Below are 18,715 nucleotides of genomic sequence, written 5' to 3'. Positions count from 1 at the left end.
TTTTAGGGGAAAGCCATGCTTAGCCAGTACATTCTACCACAATGGCATTTCTTAGGCATATGCTTATATTGCCTGAATAAGCCATGAGAGCAGTTTATAAATTAGTTAAATCTCATGGGGTTAGAATTTCTTTTTGGGTATGTGTTTGAATAAAACATGTATCCCTTCCGAGGTAAGGACACATTTTTAGATTACACCACAGAAAGTGTAACTGCCAGAAATAAACCCTTTGTCTACCAACAAATGCACCTCTTGGATCAAGATATAGTGACTTTGCTGTGGACATTTTGTTATGTAAATGGAACATGTCCAATAAAAGTAAAATTGAAAAGACCGAATGGCACAAAATGCAATCGCACCATAGTGCTGACAGATAGACCATTCAGTATGCTACACCTAAAGAGACATTGCAAATCCACACTCTGTGAAGAAGACTCTCTCTTAAATAAAACCAATACAAATAATAGTAAGTAATAAACTTCATCTAATAACATGTAGGTGGCACGGTGGTGCAGTGGTAGTGCTGCTGCCTCGCAGTAAGGACACCAGAGTTCATGTCCAGAGTCCTCCCTACGTGGTTTGAATGTTCTCCTCATGTCTATGTGGGCACCCTCTGGGTGTCCTGGTTTCATCCCTCAATCCAAAGATGTGCAGATTAGGTAGACTGGCAAAGCTAAATTGGCACAAGTGTATGGCTGGGGTGTGTGTGTGCTCACACTGTGAAGGACTGGCACCATTTCCAGGGCTTGTTCCTGCCTTGCACGCTATGCTAGGTGGGAGAGGCTCCAGATGACCCCGAGGCCCTGTTCAAGACTAAGCAGGTTAAAAAATGACTGACACATTTAAACCTCATTCTGAGTGTTAATAGGGCTCAAGAAAACGTACATGTGATGTTCTACAGATAAAAAACAAAAAGAGAAAAACAATAATTTGGGCTATTAAGCAAGTCATGAGCACTCCCTGCTGAAATTGCTTTGTCTTAAGAAAGTGCAAAGATGTTCGAGGTTTTTCAGCAAACTCAGTGAAATGCATTGAAGTCAATGGGGAAGGGGAAACCGAGCCCATTTTGAGTGGATTACAAAAGTGCAGTGGTCTTTTAAGTGTCCCTAAGGGCTAAGGATACGTCTGCCAACTATACTGGACTGATGATTGTGGCCAAAAATGTGATCTGAGATGTAAAGCAGCAGTACTGTTGCAAAAACGGTGTTAAGACAGGGGTTGACTATTAATTTAAAATCTTAATGTGTCCCCTAAACCAGACTAAAAATGTTAGACAATCTCGTGTTAGAGCGTGGCATTTTTAGTCTCATTCATCCTTCTTGATAGACAAAACAATGTTTGCTCTTTCATGGTGTCTATTTTAAACAAAGGTATCTGAATTTAAACGCGAACATCCAGGTTTCTCGCTTTTTTGCACGCATGTGAAATATTTACAAAAAGAGTGTTAATTATGAAGCCGATTTTACCCAGGGTGGCACAGTGGCGCAGTGAGTAGCACTGCTGCCTCACAGTAAGGAGACTTGGGTTCACTTACCAGGTCCTGCCTGCGTGGAGTTTGCATGTTCTCCCTGTGTCTGCGTGGGTTTCCTCCGGATACTCCAGTTCCCTCCCACAGTCCAAAGACATGCAGGATAGGCGCATTGGCGATCCTAAATTGTCGCTTGGTGTGTGTGTGTGTGCGCGCCCTGCGGTGGGCTGGCACCCTGCCCGGGGTTTGTTTCCTGCCTTGCACCCTGTGTTGGCTGGGATTGGCTCCAGCAGACCCCCGTGACCCTGTAGTTAGGATACAGCAGGTTGGATAATGGATGGATGGATGGATTTTACCCAACTGTCAGAGTATGCACTGGACAGTTTCCACAGGCAGCGCTCCAGATAGTAGGAGTAGTTATTAGAGCTGGACTTTGCTCACTGACTTTACCAACTTTTATGGTGCATTCTTTCTACCAAATGGAATAATTCGGGCTTAAACGAGACATGTAGATTTTGACAATTCTCTCTCTATCCTTTTGGAGAGAGTCGTCCGTCCTATACCGCCATGTACAGCTTCTTCCAAGTTTTCCTGAAAAGACCCCTCTGTCTGTCTGTCTGTCTGTCTCTCTCTCTCTCCATGAGTGGTCTTATGCCATTTGTTTTTGAGAAGCAATCTCTACACAAGACAGTCGGTTTACCTTCTTTTCAAGTCCCAGATCACAGTACATAATTATCTCTCTGTGGTTATCCCAATCTCCTACCACTACGTCTAAGCACCCACAAAGCCTTTGTTACAAGGGATCAGTGTTATATACTTTTGAGGGCTGTCCTTGCCGTACCTGATCTTTATTACATAGTGAGGATATTAACATGCTTAATCCAGCAATGAAGACAAGACATACAACAAATCTGTGCAGAACAAATCATTTTTTTTTTATAATATTCACATAATGGTCTTATAATATAAATATTATGAAAATATGTAAATTTTCATGCAGGGTACAAATCCAACTGGGGTACTGATCAGGTAGTGACATCATGCATGCTTGTATATGCTGTACATTATTCATACATCCACAAAGCAGATACGTTCCATGAAGTGAGAGCTTACAGTATATATGCGTGAAAGTTCTGTGCCAGCAAAATGCAGATTGGGCAAATAGCCCGGATCAAGTCAAGTAATAATATTCTCATCCAACATATTGGCTGCTGCAGATCTATGATGTCATGCTGGCCTTGCAAAGCATCATGGGGTAATGAGAAAGAAGAAGCTAATATAAGCCAACTGCACAGCAAAGTTTCAAGGAAAAATTTGCTAAACAAGGTCACCAGTGAACCCAGAAAATCTGCAGCAAAAACTCTTTGGTGAATTTCGCCAATCAGCACTAATCAATAGAGCGGGACTGAGTGCTACAAAGCCAGCTCTGCAGTGGCACTCCGGTCCTTTCCTCACTAAGCAGGACATTCCACAGCGGAAATGCACATGTGTACATAATTATATTCTAAAAACAATATTTCCAAGTGTTATACTGTACTTTATTAAGAAGAATTAAGGACAGTCCATTACAACTACACCAACAGAAGAGACAAAGACCATTGCAACAGTGCATAAAAAATGAGATTTGCCAAATCAATGTCTGTGCACCCACAACTATAAATATGACATGTTAATAAATATCTAAGGCTTATACATCTAAATCAGGGGCGTCCAACTCAAGTCCTGGTGGGCTGCAGTGGCTGCAGGTTTTCATTCTAACCATCTTATTAATTAATAAGCCATTTTTGCTGCTGAAACTTGTTTTGCCTTAACTTTAATTGGCGTGACTCAGACCCTGTAGTTGTTTTGTTGCCTTTAATGAGCAGCCAAACAATAATGACACATAAAACAAGCCACCACATGACCAGCTAACCTGAAAATAAAGAAAGGTGAAGGTCTCGGTCATGTTGGTCTGCTTAGGTCACCAAAACATCTTGATAGTGGTGTAGTTTAGTAAAAACTGAAAATTAACTGCTTTAATTAGCGGCAAGAATTGGCTTCTCATTAAGAAACTGGTTGGAGTGAAATTGGCTGGAGTTTGATGTTCCAAAGTAGCTGGTCATCTGTTGTCTCGTTTCATATCTTATTTCTGTTTGGCTGCCATTTAATGAAGAAACAACTCAATTCAAGAGGAATGAAATCTTAAAAATAGGGCTATTAAAATGAAGGAAAAAGGAGTTAATTAACAGTGAAAACTGTTCGCTGAACAGGAAAAGGGTTAGAATGAAAACCTGCAGCCACTGTGACCCACTCAGCACCAAAGTTGGACACACCTGATCTAAATGGTATGTGTTGTAGGAGGCATATAGGATGGAAGGACATCCCGGCAAGGAGTTGGGAAGATCCATACCTAGATGGGAGGCCCTGAGTGGACAGAAGGGCATCCTGACCAAGAGAGGGAAGGATGTCACACCCGAACAAGGCTTCCCTAATGGAAGGATGGATATCCCAGCCGGAGAAGAAGATGGTGGGAAGCCCCAAACAAATGGACAGACACCCTGACCAGACATGTGCATAACTCTTTCCCTCAGGATAAAAGAAGACAGGGAAGGACTGTCTCTGGGGGTATTTATTTCTCCTGGTTGGTAGATGGCAGCAGCCCTCAATATCTGCATCCATTGAAGAACTAGCAGGGAATTCTTGGAGTTGTTGTCTGGCAGTACAGCCCTGCTGGGGTCCATGGGTGGTGCAAGAGAGTGCTGCAGGAAGATAAACTCCCTGTTATCTGGGACTTCCATGTAACATGAAAGTGCTTCCAGCGGGCAACAGCCCTACCACTGGATACATTGCTGGGTCCTCAATAAAAGGGATTGCACTCCCTTGTCCTGACAACTCGGAGCTGGGAGGAAGGAAGGCAACAGTCGACTGGAGGAGGGCAGTGTGGTGAACTGGAGGAGAGATAACTGTGTTCTGTACTTGTGTATATTGAGGTATTGTGGAATAAACACCTTTTGTTTGAACCCGGGACTGTCTGGTGTGTTTGTGTTTAGGGTTTGGGGCTCTCTGATGCTCCTTCACAGTGTTAAATAGCTGAAGTATTAATTTATTTATTTATACATTCATATTTTTTAACATTATTTCACTACATAAAGCTATGACCATTGGAGTCTCTACGTCCCACATTTATTTGACTAGTTTAAGAGGTGTAGACTTCCCTTCCTGTTCTGAAATATAACGTTAGAGTGAGTGGCGGATTTTTGCAGGTGATTGATTTGTGTGCAGTTGTGGCTGCAACAAGAAAATGGACTAGAAATCATTTGGGAATTTCCCTTCAAAGAATCCTGCCGACTACGTGCTTTGGCAAACGTGTGTTTTAATAGCTAAGGGATTCGAAGTTAAATCATCACATTTCCAGTTCACTTCCAACCTCAACCTCAGTGTGTGACCCTGAGCAAGTCACTTAACCTGAATGTGCTCTGGTAGTTAAAAAAATGACTGAACTGTAGCTCTGTACTTGTATTATAGTTAATCTGTCTCAATTGAGAAAAAAACAGAGGATCAGGGAAGTGGGTATTACAGCATCAGATAGGCTGCACATGTGGTGAAGTTCAGGATTTGTGTGGCATCTTTCAGCCAATATTTGTAAAGGTGATATGCTGTGACTGACTGTGCATTGTTTCCTCCAAAACATTTTAAATATTGTGAAAGGGCACTCCTGCATGTTGGATTTCTCTAGGTACTTTATATAACAAGACAAGAAAAACTCCAGGGTGTTGTAGCCAATTTTTACAGCTGTTGTTGGCTTTCCTATAATTTAATCAGTGGGTCTATTCAATTCTCTCTCTTGTATAATCATTGTTATTGTACTGAGAAGCAATGTTACTTTGTGTTGGAGTGTGAGTGTCAGTCACAAAGAGTGAGTGGAAAAGTGAGGAACAAAATGTACCACAGCCAACATGAAAAAAATTGTGATTATTTTATATTCTTCTCTGTTTCCATTCATCCTAACCGCACTACAATATTAATGTGAGCCTTTTGTATTGGTTTTGTTGAGTCTCCATCCCTGTTTTGTGTTTTGTTCCTTTTTAATGTTGTTATTTTTTTGTAAATTGTTTAATCGTTTTTGAATGATTCAGTTTTTGTAATTCAATTTTAATCTATTGTGTCTATGTGATTTTGTGTTTTACTCTGCCTTCTATACATTGAGCCCAAACAGACAGTGTAAAACCTGTTTTTGCTCCTTTTTCATTGCCTTCCTTTTTGCAATACCTTTTTGAATTCTTTAAAATAAATCTTTAAATATTAAGAAATAGTCCTGGGATCTGGGGTGTCAGGGTTTCCTTTTCATCATTCCTGGACATTGTAAAACTTTTGCATTTCTGGGCCTATGCATTTGGGAAACCTGCCATTTGCATTTGGGGCTAGGCTGACAAGAGTGAGGCCTATCCAGTAGGACAGAACCTGTAAAGAAGCTAGATCCGGTCTATTGTGTGTGTGTGTGTGTGTGTGTTTGAGATCCACATTCCCTTGTTGTGCTTTACTGTGGAAGGTGTCACTATATATATCAATATTGTTAAGGCATCCATAAATTAGCCAAACAAGAGGTTGCAGCCAATAGTCGCCAATCTAAACAAAACTACTCCTGTCCCTATTGATTTATCAACTGACCAGCCATCCATCCATTTTCCAACCCGCTGAATCCGAACACAGGGTCACGGGGGGTCTGCTGGAGCCAATAGACCAAAAAACAAATCTGAAATTATTTTTCTATTGCCTTTGGGAGCACATTAAAAAGTATACATATGTGCTGTTTCTTTTCTTCCATATGAAGTGCTTCCATTGGGCAGTGGCCCTGCCACAGGAAGTAGTCCCAGGTCTTTAATAAAAGGGACCGCACTCCCTTGTCCAGATGAGTTGGAGCTGGGAGGAAGTAGAGCAACACTCAACTGGAGGAGGCAGTACAGTGGTGAGAGAGAATATTGTGGAAGGAGAAGAGATTATTGTAGAGAGAGAAGACAGCAACTTGTGCTTTGTGCTACTGTTGAAGGAATTTGGTTAATAAACCATCCTTTATTTGAACCCAGGATTCCTTGTGTGTTCGTGTTGGGATTGGGGGCAGGCTGACGCCCTGGTATCCATCACAGTGTAAATAATGCTTTTGAGTGCATTACACACCAACTTATTTTAATGTATCATCTTCCAGGTCACTCATCCTTAAGGATATCCACAGATGCATTTTGCTTTTTTGGAGTTATTTAATTCCTAGCAACTCCCAATGTGTTGAGGTTACCACATACAAACAGTGAGATAGGTCTTTAGATGATGTGCATTACTCATGAACACGAGCTTGCTCAATGGGATGCAGTTTCCATAGCAACTCTAATACAAGAAAGTAAAACGTCAACCCTCAGGCTGAAGGAGCACATTCAGCAAATGAAAGCATGTTTTCATACTAACTGTGTACGTCCACAACACAAATTTTAATTTGCCATGGGATATCTCACACAAAGTACTAGGCCGAAATATTGCAGTGAACTGGACTAGACCGTCTCCAGTTATTTTTTAGAAAATCTCAGCCTCGCTCAAGATGGTTGAGAAAGATATTCTCTCCTGTATCTGATACATTTGTTTCCTTACTGCAGAAACTCTAAGTGAGGCCGTGTCAGGTTTTCTCATACATTTTCATTTTTGATATGTGAGGCTGATGCTACATTTCAGCAGGCACTTAACGCTAAATAGGATCTTTCTCACTGAGTTGGATTCACACCTCCCCAACAAGTCTTTCTGCAGAATGAAGTAATAGCAGTGTAAGAGGTTTGTATTGCGCAAGAATGATGAGGTGGTGATATCACCTCATCCTTCAGGTACAGTTAAACTCTGCCAGTCCATAAAGACATTGTGTGACAATTTGGGACGGAAGGAGTTAATTGTCTTTATAGTAATTTATAGTGAGTTCATTGGAAATGCAGATAACTGTTGTAAATAACAAAAGCAGAAAAACGAGATCTGCAGCTACACAAATAAAATTTGGAAGCTAAGGCTGCCTATCTGTTAAATAACCGTATGTAACATTCGTTGCCATGTTGTCCTCCGTTTTTGTCTAGTGTTGTTCATCTATAACTTTCCATTGTAGCTTGCCTGTTTCTGTCTCAATGTGTTGTTCTTGCAGTGCCAACTACAAAACAGTCAGTCAGTTCAAAATAGAGAGTGAGGATTAGCAGAAAAAAATAAAAAGGCGACGCAAGGGTCAAAGCCATAGGTCAAAAGAGAGAACCGCCAGAGTCAGATTGCATACAGAAAATTAAAGTCAAAGGGCAGAACTTGTGTCAAGAAACCAGTAATCAAAAATGGTCAAAAATTAATTCACTACTTTTTGGTCCTATCTTGGGTACTGATTGACTGTTTGGAGGTCCTTTATAACGGTACAAAAGCTTTTGATTTCAGAAATAGGTTCCTTGGATGGCAAAACACATCTAAATTAGGTTTCTAGCTTCAAAGAAGCCTGAGAAAAATAAATAACACAAATTATAACACAACTATTTTATTTTATATTGTCTCATAAGAAAAATATAATGAAACATTTCATCTTCTTTCTAATTCTTTATCTTAAGGAAAGATTAGTTTAATTTTTCAAAAGCCAAACACCACTTAAGCATATTAAGGATTCCTGCCCGATACTTTTACAAAGCAATAAACATTTCATTTGGACCTACCTGCTAGGTGAGGGGCTCCGTAGGTACCTGTTTTGCACTGCACGCACGTCTATATGATCTTCTGGTTCGGGAACAACTTGCTCGCTGTTTGGAGTGTCTGGAGTGTCTGAAGAAGCCATTCTGGAGGATGATATCACTTTTCAGCCCTGCAAATACAGATGATATCAGAAGAAGAAATAACAGACTGACGGCTCAGACTCCACCATAAAAACATACTTGGTCTATTTCTGTCTATGCCGGTGGAATTGTGTGACATTAGTGGTTGGAGTGCTGATCCTAAGGACAAATAATGTGGAGTGAGTGGTTGATGGGTGATGCATTATCTGTTTAACATCAGCCTTTATGTTTAAGTGCTTTCTTTTCCATCTGATCCTTTTTCTTTTGTTTTTATAAACTAGCTTAGGAGTCACAATAAATGAACCATTCCTTCTGCATTGAGCAATGACCTAGCCAATCTCATTAAAAGATATGTCAGGATTCTTAAAGAGGAGAAAAGACTGGATTCTGCTTGTTATTCTTGGGCCTGGACTGAAATTTAGAACATTAGAATAATTTTGACAAGAACAGGCTATTAAACCATCAAAGCTGGTCGATCCATAAAGGCTGGAGCAGAAGATGAGAGAAAATCATATTGATGGCCATGGTCGAAACCAAGAGCCAGACGGACAAAAAACAAAGGACAAAACACTAACCAAAGTCAAGTGAGCAACCAAAAAGTCAGAACCTTTAAACAAAAGAAAAGCAACTTGCATGTTAATCTTTTGAGGAATTATCCAGTGTCACACACGTGCGAGTGGGAGGATGTTGTATGGACCAAGCAAAGGTAATTCAAATGCCAGGCCAGGAGGTGACAGGGTGCACTAAACCTTCTCCTGTTATCTCTGCAGACCAGCCGCGGCAAAACCTGTCTAAATCAACGTTGATGATGTCACTTCCGGTTCTGGTGTCCATACAAATGCCACTTCCGGTTTTGATGCACAGACTAATGTCAGGAGAATGGCACTTCCGGTTCCCCTTCGTAACTTCTGGTTCCTACACATCACTTCCGGTGTGAATCTTTGAAAACCTTCAACAGTTCAATTCTGGACTCCAACAGAGAAACATCTTTTGTTAAAAAATCAACCCATTGCAGCCAGGGATAATATACGGGTGGCTGCTCCAAACCTTTTTAAGTGTGTTGAGTCTGATCATTTTCACACCAGGATACAAAGGAGTTACAAGTTGTTGCTATGATGCAATGCTACTCATTTCTGGGAGCCATATGATAGCTTCCAGAGTTCTGTTGCCAATAAAAAAGACACAAAATGGTAGGCCCTAAGATCAATATACAGAAACAAAATGGCGGTGAAAACAAACAAAATAACATTAAAAAATAATAACATCATGAAATAGTAATGGAACAGCTTTATTCAGTTTACTATATAACTTATTAAGATATCAGACTGATTCCTTTCCTACTGTCAAATTACTGGACAAACTCCGATTTTATCCTAAATTGTCATATGAACTGACTATCAAACTTTCTCTGTAGACAGCCAAGGTTCTGCAATCATTTTATGTTTTGTGACAGGTAAACGACCAGTTTTCATCTGTTCATCTACTTTCTGAAGCCACTGTAATAGGAAGAGGCACTCATGCCTCAGATCAAAGCATTTAATGTATCTGGAGGAAGCTCATGGGAGAACATTTAAACTCCAAATATAAGTCAAAAATTGAGCAAGAATGACGTGCCACTGCTCTTTCTGTAAAATTGCAGTTAGCAACCAAGTTCTTTACACAAGAGTAACTTATAAGAGAGTCAAACACTTGCATACAGGCGGGTCTTAGTTAATGGCACTTCCGAAGATATGAATGAGCAAATAAAACCCCAAACTTTCTCTTTTCAACCAAATTTCACTAAATGTTCATCTAATGACTTCTGTTTCATTTACTTATGAATAAAGTAAACTAGGAAGGAATAGTTCTGTAACACAGATTTTGTAAACATTTTCAAACATTATTGTGCTTTCATGTGCGCATGTTGCCAAATGTAACTCTGCAGCACAACTGGACGCTGCTTGTTTAGTTGAGTGGTACAAACCACTGCCTCAGGTCCCCACTGTCCTAAGTTAATATCACTGCCATGTCATCTCAAGGTGTACAACTTCTGGAAATGGGTTTGTGACACTCGGTGATCTTTCAGCAAAGACAGCACATGCCATTGAGTGTAACTGACTTAGTCACAGGTAGGCAGTTTGGATGACAACTGTCTGTTTACATGAGTGGTAGAAGCCACTGCTTGTATTTCTCAGAGTCCTAAGTATGTGTCACAGCCTGTGGTGTCACACCTGCTGGTAGGGGGAGGTGACACTCTTAGCAATCTCTTAAGAACAATGGGCATCAGTCGTCAGTTAGTGGTGGCTTTTTGTGTCATCATTAGGTCTTTTAAAACTTTTTGAAATATTGTGTCATTGCCAAAAACTGTAGGACATTTTTAACAGAACATACACATGTGTGGTTCATTTTAGTTAAAAATATTTGTGTTTTGTGAATGAACATACAGTAATATTATTTTGCTCTCATTTTATTAATCAGTTTGACATATTTTTTTCTGTAAATTACTGTAAGCAATAAAAAACAACGCATTTCCATTAAAGGACATTTTTCAGTGCAAGTTCTGACGGGTTTGGAACATCAGCAGGATTGTAAATATCCTTATAACCTGAGGGCCGTCTGTATTTAATTGATTTTATATTTTTTTAAGGCCTCATGTAAAAATGAACTCTTCTTAGCTTTTTTTGTTATTTTGTGATAAACAGAGGATCCGTTCTGAACTAAACTAATTTTGCATGAAGCAACCATTCCAGACATAAAGCTAAAATAAAAGGACCAGACAAATCACCTGCAGTTGTCGCTGTTGTAGGTTGTGATTCCATTGATACAATTCAGTGTGGGTGAAAATGGTAAGGTTTCATTATTAGGAGACAGACAGAAAAATGACTGAGGGTAGTACAGTTTAAATGTCACTGCCTCACAATTCTTGGAGAGCAATTCATGTTGTTATGGGGTTGCTGTTGTGTTCTCTAACTCTATCATGGTGTTGCTTTTAGGGATTTCAGCCTCCAAAGATATTCTGTTTCATTAATCAGTAACTTTTATTTGGTCCAGTTTAAGTGAGTGTGGTTTTGTGAGGAAGTGTGCCCCGTGAAGGAGTGGCAACCCACCCATTGCTGGTTCCTAACCTGTTTCTAAAGGCACCAGGAAAGACTTATATATAAAATGCTAAAAAATAAAGTGATAAAATATGACGCAGCATACAGGAGCAATATCTACTCTATATCTTTAAAATCCTAAAGTGCAACGATTTTGTGCAACGATTTTATGTGATGTGTTTATGTCACGTTTTTTGTCACGCTTTAGATCAGGCTTATTTTAAAACATATATATATATATATGTTTGGTATCATTATTTTCAGAATTTATTGAACTTTAATGTGATGTTGTTAGATTTTCAGATTCTTATTCTGTTTTTACATTATGAACTAAAATATCAAGAACTCATTTCCCGGTTGACGAGACTTTGTGCCAAGACATTTAACCACGCACAGGGCTGGAAATAAAAGAAAAAGAGTAGGACAGCTGCTGTACAGGCTTTGTGGTGTATGGCCGGCTGTTCATCCCGGCCAATACCCCCAAGCCGCCAGATGGAGCCGTCCCTGCAGCATGGAAGTGGCCCGAAGACCAGCAGGGCATCATGGACATTGGAGTCTTTATACACAGCCCTGCTGGATACCGTGGGGGCCACTAGATGGCACTGCAGGGAGGAATGACATTTACTTGCCTTACGCCCCGGAAGTACGTCTGAGTCACATGGACAAGGGGAATGACGTGCTTCCGGGGTGAGGAAAAGGACTTTTGATCTGAAGTGATAGGAGATCACATGGACTGGGGATTGGAATACTTCCTGGTCAGGGAGGATAAAAGGATTGTGGGAGCTCCCAGACAGTGAGCTGAGCTGGGTGGAAGGGTGGCAATGCGTCTGGGAGTGGAGGATTATTTTTGATTGTGTATTTGTGTAATTTAATGAGTATTGTGGAGAGGAGGGTGCTTTGTGCACTGTGCAATTTGAATAAAGTCTACCTTTGGACTTTTATCTGGTGTCTGGCGTCTTGGACAAGGGTTCAAGGGAGTGATAGCGCTACCTATCTGTCACAGCTTTTAAATGTTCGAAGTGCTGTGTGAGATGCAGATCACACGGCACTGTAGCAGCAGCAAGCCAGCAGCTGATCGAGCAAAGAGGAGGTAAAAAAAACTGTATTTGTTTCCCATTGTATCACCGTTTAAGAAGGGGTTTCAGAGGAGCAATCGCATCTCGTTGGTGGGCGTTCAGCTCCCCTCTTCACAATGCGAGCAGCAGAGATGCGAAGTGGCAAGTGGGGGTGTTGGTGAGTGAAGCAATCAGGGGGTAACCCCCTAGTAAACTATAAAGAGATAAAATAGAATTTAAAAGGCCAGGTAGTCTATTGTGCAGGTACACCTAAATATTGAGTGGAAAGTGAGACTTAATTAGTCAAAATAACTACACACGGAAACAAAATACTGTTTAGGTGACTTGCTTTCACTGTTTTTGAAGCAGGTGATGCCCAGGGTGAGTCAGATCAGCAATGACTTTTGCGGCCCTCTTCCTTACTCTGGACTTATATGGGACTTCAGTGTGTGGTAAATTACAGGCTATGATCCTTTCACAGGCTTTAATGATGAGTTGCAGATTGGCCTTAGCCTGAACAGAGAGGCAGCACCAAACCAGACAGTTATTAGATGAAGTCGGAATGGATTTGATGATGGCTGTGTAGAATTGGACCAATATTGTTTGAAGGAGATTGAATTTCCTCAGCTGATGCCAAAAGAACATTCTCTGATAGGCTTTCTTAGTAATACACTTGATGTTATTGTCCTACTTAAGGTTTTGTGACAGCACAGTGCCAAGAAACTTAAATGACCCTGTTGTCCCAATGGCTGAGCCATTTATAGCAAGTGGGTGAGCAGGTGACTCTTTCCTGTAATCTATGATCGTCTCCTGAATTTTTTGAACATTAAGGTCCAAATTATTATGGCAGCACCACACTTTCAGATGTTCCACCTCTTGTCTGTATTTTGACTCATCATTTTTTGAAATGAGGCCTATTAGTGAGATGTCATCATATATTTAAGAACTTTGACAGACAAATCACCAGAGGTACGGCCATTCTGTATAAAGTGAGAAGAGCACTGTGGAAAGGACACATCCTGCAGTGCGCCAGTACTATGGGTTAATGGGTCAGACACATGTGCTGTTTCAAATCTGTAAAACAGGAATTATATTTGCAAGATTGACAGCTGGAGGACAAGTAGACATTATCAAACCAGGTAGCTAACTGATACAAAAAATAAGTTTAAAGGAATAGACAAAGCTATAGCCAGAAATATTTATAAAATTCATATATTTGTGATTAAATGTGCAGCTCTGAAACCCTCCCAGTTTGTTTCATTCAGTCAGCCATGAATTTCTTTACTTCACACTTGGCCATGCACTCCCAGATTGTCAATACCACATGACTTGTGTATGGCATGACTTGAAGGAAAGCCTGGCCATCGATTTGTGGCCATGGTTCATCTTATTCTGCACTGAATGTGCTGTATCATTTTATCTTATTATGATAACATGGAGTTGGATCTTATCTAATCAGGAAGGCATTTTAGAGTGGTCTGATAAATAGCTGGCATTCTTAATAGATGAGGCTGACAAGTGTGAAGGTAACACAAGTGAAATAAGCACTAAGTTTGGAAAAGTGAGCTAAAAGTTTTCAGGCCACTATGGACGTCTAAAGGGGTAAGTGAGGTTAGGAGCAAATAGCACGTGGTGTGTGACCAGGATAGGCATGTTCAAGAAAAACTATGACAGTACTAAGTCATGTGCGGCACGGCTCTACGTAGCATGCGGCATGGTGACACAGTGATAGGGCTGCTACCTCACAGTAAAGAGACCAGAGTTTGCCCTGCAATGGTCTGTCACCTTCTCCAGGGTTTGTTCCTGCCTTGCTGCTAGCTGTGACAGATGCCTGAACCCCCTGCAACCCACATCTGGATTAAGAGGGTTAGAAAATGGCACGGCATGACATCTCTAAATAACCATAAAGCATGTTTATAGTACTATAACTGAGACAAATTGCACGTTTATGATCTGACTACATGATATGTCGACTAATTTTCTTTTATTACAATTTTCTGTTGTTACTAAATGTATTCAATGGAAGGACAACAATTTTCAGCAGGATTGAAATGTTTAAGATAATACTTAATTACAAATTGTATGCCCGTTTCAATATCTTACTACACTGTTTCTCAATTCCGATAATTTTATTTTAACTCATGGAATAATTCTCACCTCTCAAGAATTTGCATTCATGTGAATTATTTTTACATGCTGTATAAAACTTCCAGCATGACCAACGAGGTACTTGACTTTAGATGGCCATTGTATGTATGCAGGTAACTCTTATAAACTGAAAAAATTGCAGAATCTGTGCGGCACTGCAGGAGGCTGAGGTGACCCTGTGAGAAGAAACATTTATGATAACGTATGGGCTGCATGGTGGCGCAGTGGTAGTGCTGCTGCCTCGCAGTTAGGAGACTCGGGTTCCCTGTGTGGAGTTTGCATGTTGTCTGTGTGGGTTTCCTCCGGGTACTCCGGTTTCCTCCCTCAGTCCAAAGACATGCAGGTTAGGTGGATTGGCGATTCTAAATTGGCCCTAATGTGTGCTTGGTGTGTGTGTCCTGCGGTGGGTTGGCGCCCTGCCCGGGATTGGTTCCTGCCTTGCGCCCTGTGTTAGCTGGAATTGGCTCCAGCAGACCCCCGTGACCCTGTGTTTGGATTCATTGGGTTGGAAAATGGATGGATGGATGATAATGTACTTTATTTGCCACTTACAAATTCATGTATACAGAAAGTATTCTTTACATATCCCAACTTAACTCACATTTTTTAAAGGTCAGAGCACAGCGCCCCTGGAGCAATTGCAAGTCAAGAGCCCAACAGAGTAGCATTTTTTGTGTCACAGCTGGGATTTGAACCAGCAACCTTTGAGATACCAGCATAGATCCTTAGCTACAGAGCCAACACTATTTTACTGCTTCGCATGATGTCCTACGAGACTTTACTTACTAAGATACTGTATTTATTTAGCATTTTATAAGAAATGTGTTTTTGTGTAAAAATTTAATTTAGAAACTATTAATGGTTTTTATCGTAGACATGTAATAGAATAGTTAAAAATTATTTGCTATCTCTTACCCTATGTGTACCTTTAGTGCCTTTCCTCTTTTTCTGCGTGTTTGAACGTCTCTTAACCGGCACCTCCATCTCTCAGATGCATTCTCATAAAGCCTGCTTATCAAACTCTGTCATTATATATGAGGCACCTTTCTCATATCCTGTCTGGTTTACTACTTGCTGTCTTTGCTGGCGACTCTCTCAACGGGCACCTACATCTTTACTCCTCCTCGTGTGTCTCACACTTGCACTTCCTCTTTTGTTGTGGCACCAAAACCAAAACGACCAATCAGACAGCTCAGAGGGACTGGACCCAAAGATCTTAGTGTTTTATTATTTTGTAGGTGATATATTACAATCGGGTGGTGCAGTGGGTAGTGCTGCTGCCTCGCAGTTAGGACAATCAGGTTCGCTTCCTGGGTCCTCCCTGTGTGGAGTTTACATGTTCTCCCCGTGTCTCCATGGGTTTCCTCCCACAGTCCAAAGACATGCAGGTTAGGTGCATTGGCGATTCTAAATTGCCCTTGGTGTGTGTGTGTGCCCTGCAGTGGGCTGGCACCCTGCCTGGGGTTTGTTTCCTGCCTTGTTGGCTGGGATTGGCTCCAGCAGACTCCCGTGACCCTGTAGTTAGGATATAGCGGGCTGGATAATGGATGGATGGATGGAATTTTATTTAGAAATTATATATTGCAGTATTTAATCATAATTTATATTTTACCTTAGAACTTGTTACAGCACTTTGAGAATGCACTCAATGAAGAGTACTATTCAAAAATAACACAATTGAATTGAATACAACCAAAAGAGAATACAGTAGGCCGACAGTAACTGTTTTTCGGTTTAGGGAGCGAGTTTTAATTAACTAAGTAGTGCAAAAAATCATCAACACAAGGATCTGCTTTTTTAATTGATTGAGTGGATCTAATAGATACTGTAGATGGAATAAATGTAGAAATTAAATTTAAATAAATAGATTTAAATAAATGTAGAAATAGTGATGATGGAAAAATTAATCAGCCAAAAGCTTCCTTTGTTGGGTTATCGGTATTAAATTAGCTTAAGCACATGCTTTTTCTTTCATGTTTGCACCTAAAGACCCAATACATTTTGACGCATTAAGCTTAAATTTGTACATAAGCTATGGTTAGTGATTACAAATAATTTAATTGTAGATTATGAGGCAAAAAACATATTGCACTTAAATATTTAAGAAATAACTTTACCCTTCTAAGCTTATTTGTGAAAATCTATTTATGTATTATATTATGCAGTGCCTTTTATGTCTGTAAATGTGTGTATCTTACCTAGTTCCTTTCATATCTATTTATTTTTGTACTGCTTTTCATGTCTATCTTTCTATCCCTCTCTATCTTTTTATCTATCATTAACCTCAAACATATATATATATATATATATACAGGTATATGGTTTTCCAACTCCACTGTTTGCAAATCTCAAAAGAGTAGTTCTCTTTAACAGAACAGATGAATCTGTAATGTATTTTAGGCTCCCATGACAGCTGCTCAGGGTTATCAGGAATGTGTCAACTGACATGAGCAGTGGGCAGAAGGAGGCTTCCACCACTTAGGATATTTACTAAGACTACGCAGATCAAAAAAAGGGAATTTTAAAATGTTTCCGCTGAGAGAAGCAGCCCATTATAACAAAAACATTTTGCCAAAGGCGGTTAACACATAAGCAAGTTCAAACAAGCCTACCTTTGCATGAAGCAGAGCCTTCTAACTTGTCCCTTGCTTTGCAGTGCACCTCTTTCAGATTGGCTCAGACAAGTCCCCAAAGTCGTTGACACTTTCAGATTGACTGCCTTCTCCCCCCCACCCCACCATGACATTTGAAACCAGAGGGTATTAAGAGATTAACTCTTTACTGTCGAGGGACTTCACTTGTGGGTGAAGAAAGTCCCTGCAATGTACATCTTAAATTTGCTAAATTATAATAAAATCCTAAAGACAACACAAGTAATTTACATATGGAAAGTACAAAAATGTAAAAGAAGGAATAAAAATGTGAAGAGAAATGTGACATGAATATTATACATTTTCTAAACACATCTGTGGTTTTAAATGTTCCCATCGTGTTGGAGTCTTAACATCGCAGCAGTGGACATTAGCCAGAAACCTGCCTTGACAGGAATGCCATTCCATTAATTTATCAGACTGAATCCTTTTAAAGATATAAATGTGCTAGAAGTAAAAGAAACAGAACAATTACCCTTTTTCAAACCTGATTAATACAGTTTAGGACTATGAGGGTCAGAGCCTATTTTGTCATATTCTAAAATAATGTTTTTGTAATATGCAAATGTACAGTATATATGTATCTATATATATGGTAGATTTAAAATTTTAACAGTCATTATGTATGTTAAAGGGTTCCATTTTTTCAGAAAGACATCATTTTCTAATCTCAAGTGATTCAAGAATATTTAAAGAAACATACAAATGCCGCCTGATGAAGTAACTTATTAGGCCTCTTGTTCTGCCATCTCCAATTGTAATACCCATCATTTTGTAATTATCAAGATGAAATTACAAACAATGCTTTAAAAAGTAATGAAAAAAGGTTTGATCAGAAGTATTTTTACATCCATCCATTATGTAAATCCCATAGCCATCAAGTCCAACTTTTTTCACAAGAATAGATATTTGAAAAAATATACAAAAGAGGAATGGAATGAAGGTGCCTTTAGAAGAGTAAACAGGTCTTTACTTTACAGTGTGGCAGTCCTGAACACACCAGCCCCCCATTCCCTTTGGGACCACCCTCACTTTTGAGTGTAAATGTATACTAGTAAATACAAGCATAATTAAGAGTCGCACTCAACCAATACTCTACACCAGGAGTTCCCAAACTTTTTTCAGCCGCAGACCCATTTACCAAAAACTTTTAAAACCGCCGACCCCCTCGTCACACGCAACGGTTTTTCATGTCCACACTTGCTTTGATACTTTCGATAAGACAATGCACAGACATGTTTGTGCTACATGTGTTTTCATGCATTCTTACGTGTGACTCTTTTAATGGCACATTTTACCTTTTCATTTGCAAGTTTGGCATGTAATGTGCTTTTATCAAAAAGTGTTTTTTTGAATTATTTTACTTCTTGATGGAATCATAGATATTTTGAAGTAACAAAAGTCTATTTTTGCTGTCGTCGACCCTCAAATTTTTTTATTGAAACTATCGACCCCTAGCATATTCAAATTGACCCGAGGGGGACGATATCGACCACTTTGGGAACTCTTG

At 39.9% G+C, this 18,715-nt stretch overlaps 1 protein-coding gene across 2 annotated transcripts in view; it reads right to left on the bottom strand.

The window, feature by feature from the left end:
- The window catches only part of dusp27 (dual specificity phosphatase 27), an 87,052-nt gene that overhangs the window by 51,206 nt on the left and 17,131 nt on the right, over positions 1 to 18,715 (bottom strand). Inside the window, exons 1-2 of one of the 2 annotated variants that reach the window (XM_039744629.1) lie at positions 17,167 to 17,273; positions 8,161 to 8,306 (exon numbers count right to left, since the gene is read on the bottom strand). In XM_039744629.1, the coding sequence (XP_039600563.1) occupies positions 8,161 to 8,279 (119 nt within the window). In that variant the 5' untranslated portion in view covers positions 8,280 to 8,306; positions 17,167 to 17,273. Of the gene's footprint in view, positions 1 to 8,160; positions 8,307 to 17,166; positions 17,274 to 18,715 lie in introns of those variants that run through there. The other variant, XM_039744630.1, reaches the window with a different exon arrangement.

The sequence above is a fragment of the Polypterus senegalus genome, chromosome 2, assembly GCF_016835505.1.
Source record: "Polypterus senegalus isolate Bchr_013 chromosome 2, ASM1683550v1, whole genome shotgun sequence".
Taxonomy (NCBI): Eukaryota; Metazoa; Chordata; class Cladistia; order Polypteriformes; family Polypteridae; genus Polypterus; species Polypterus senegalus.
This window is presented reverse-complemented; position numbering and strand designations above follow the sequence as displayed.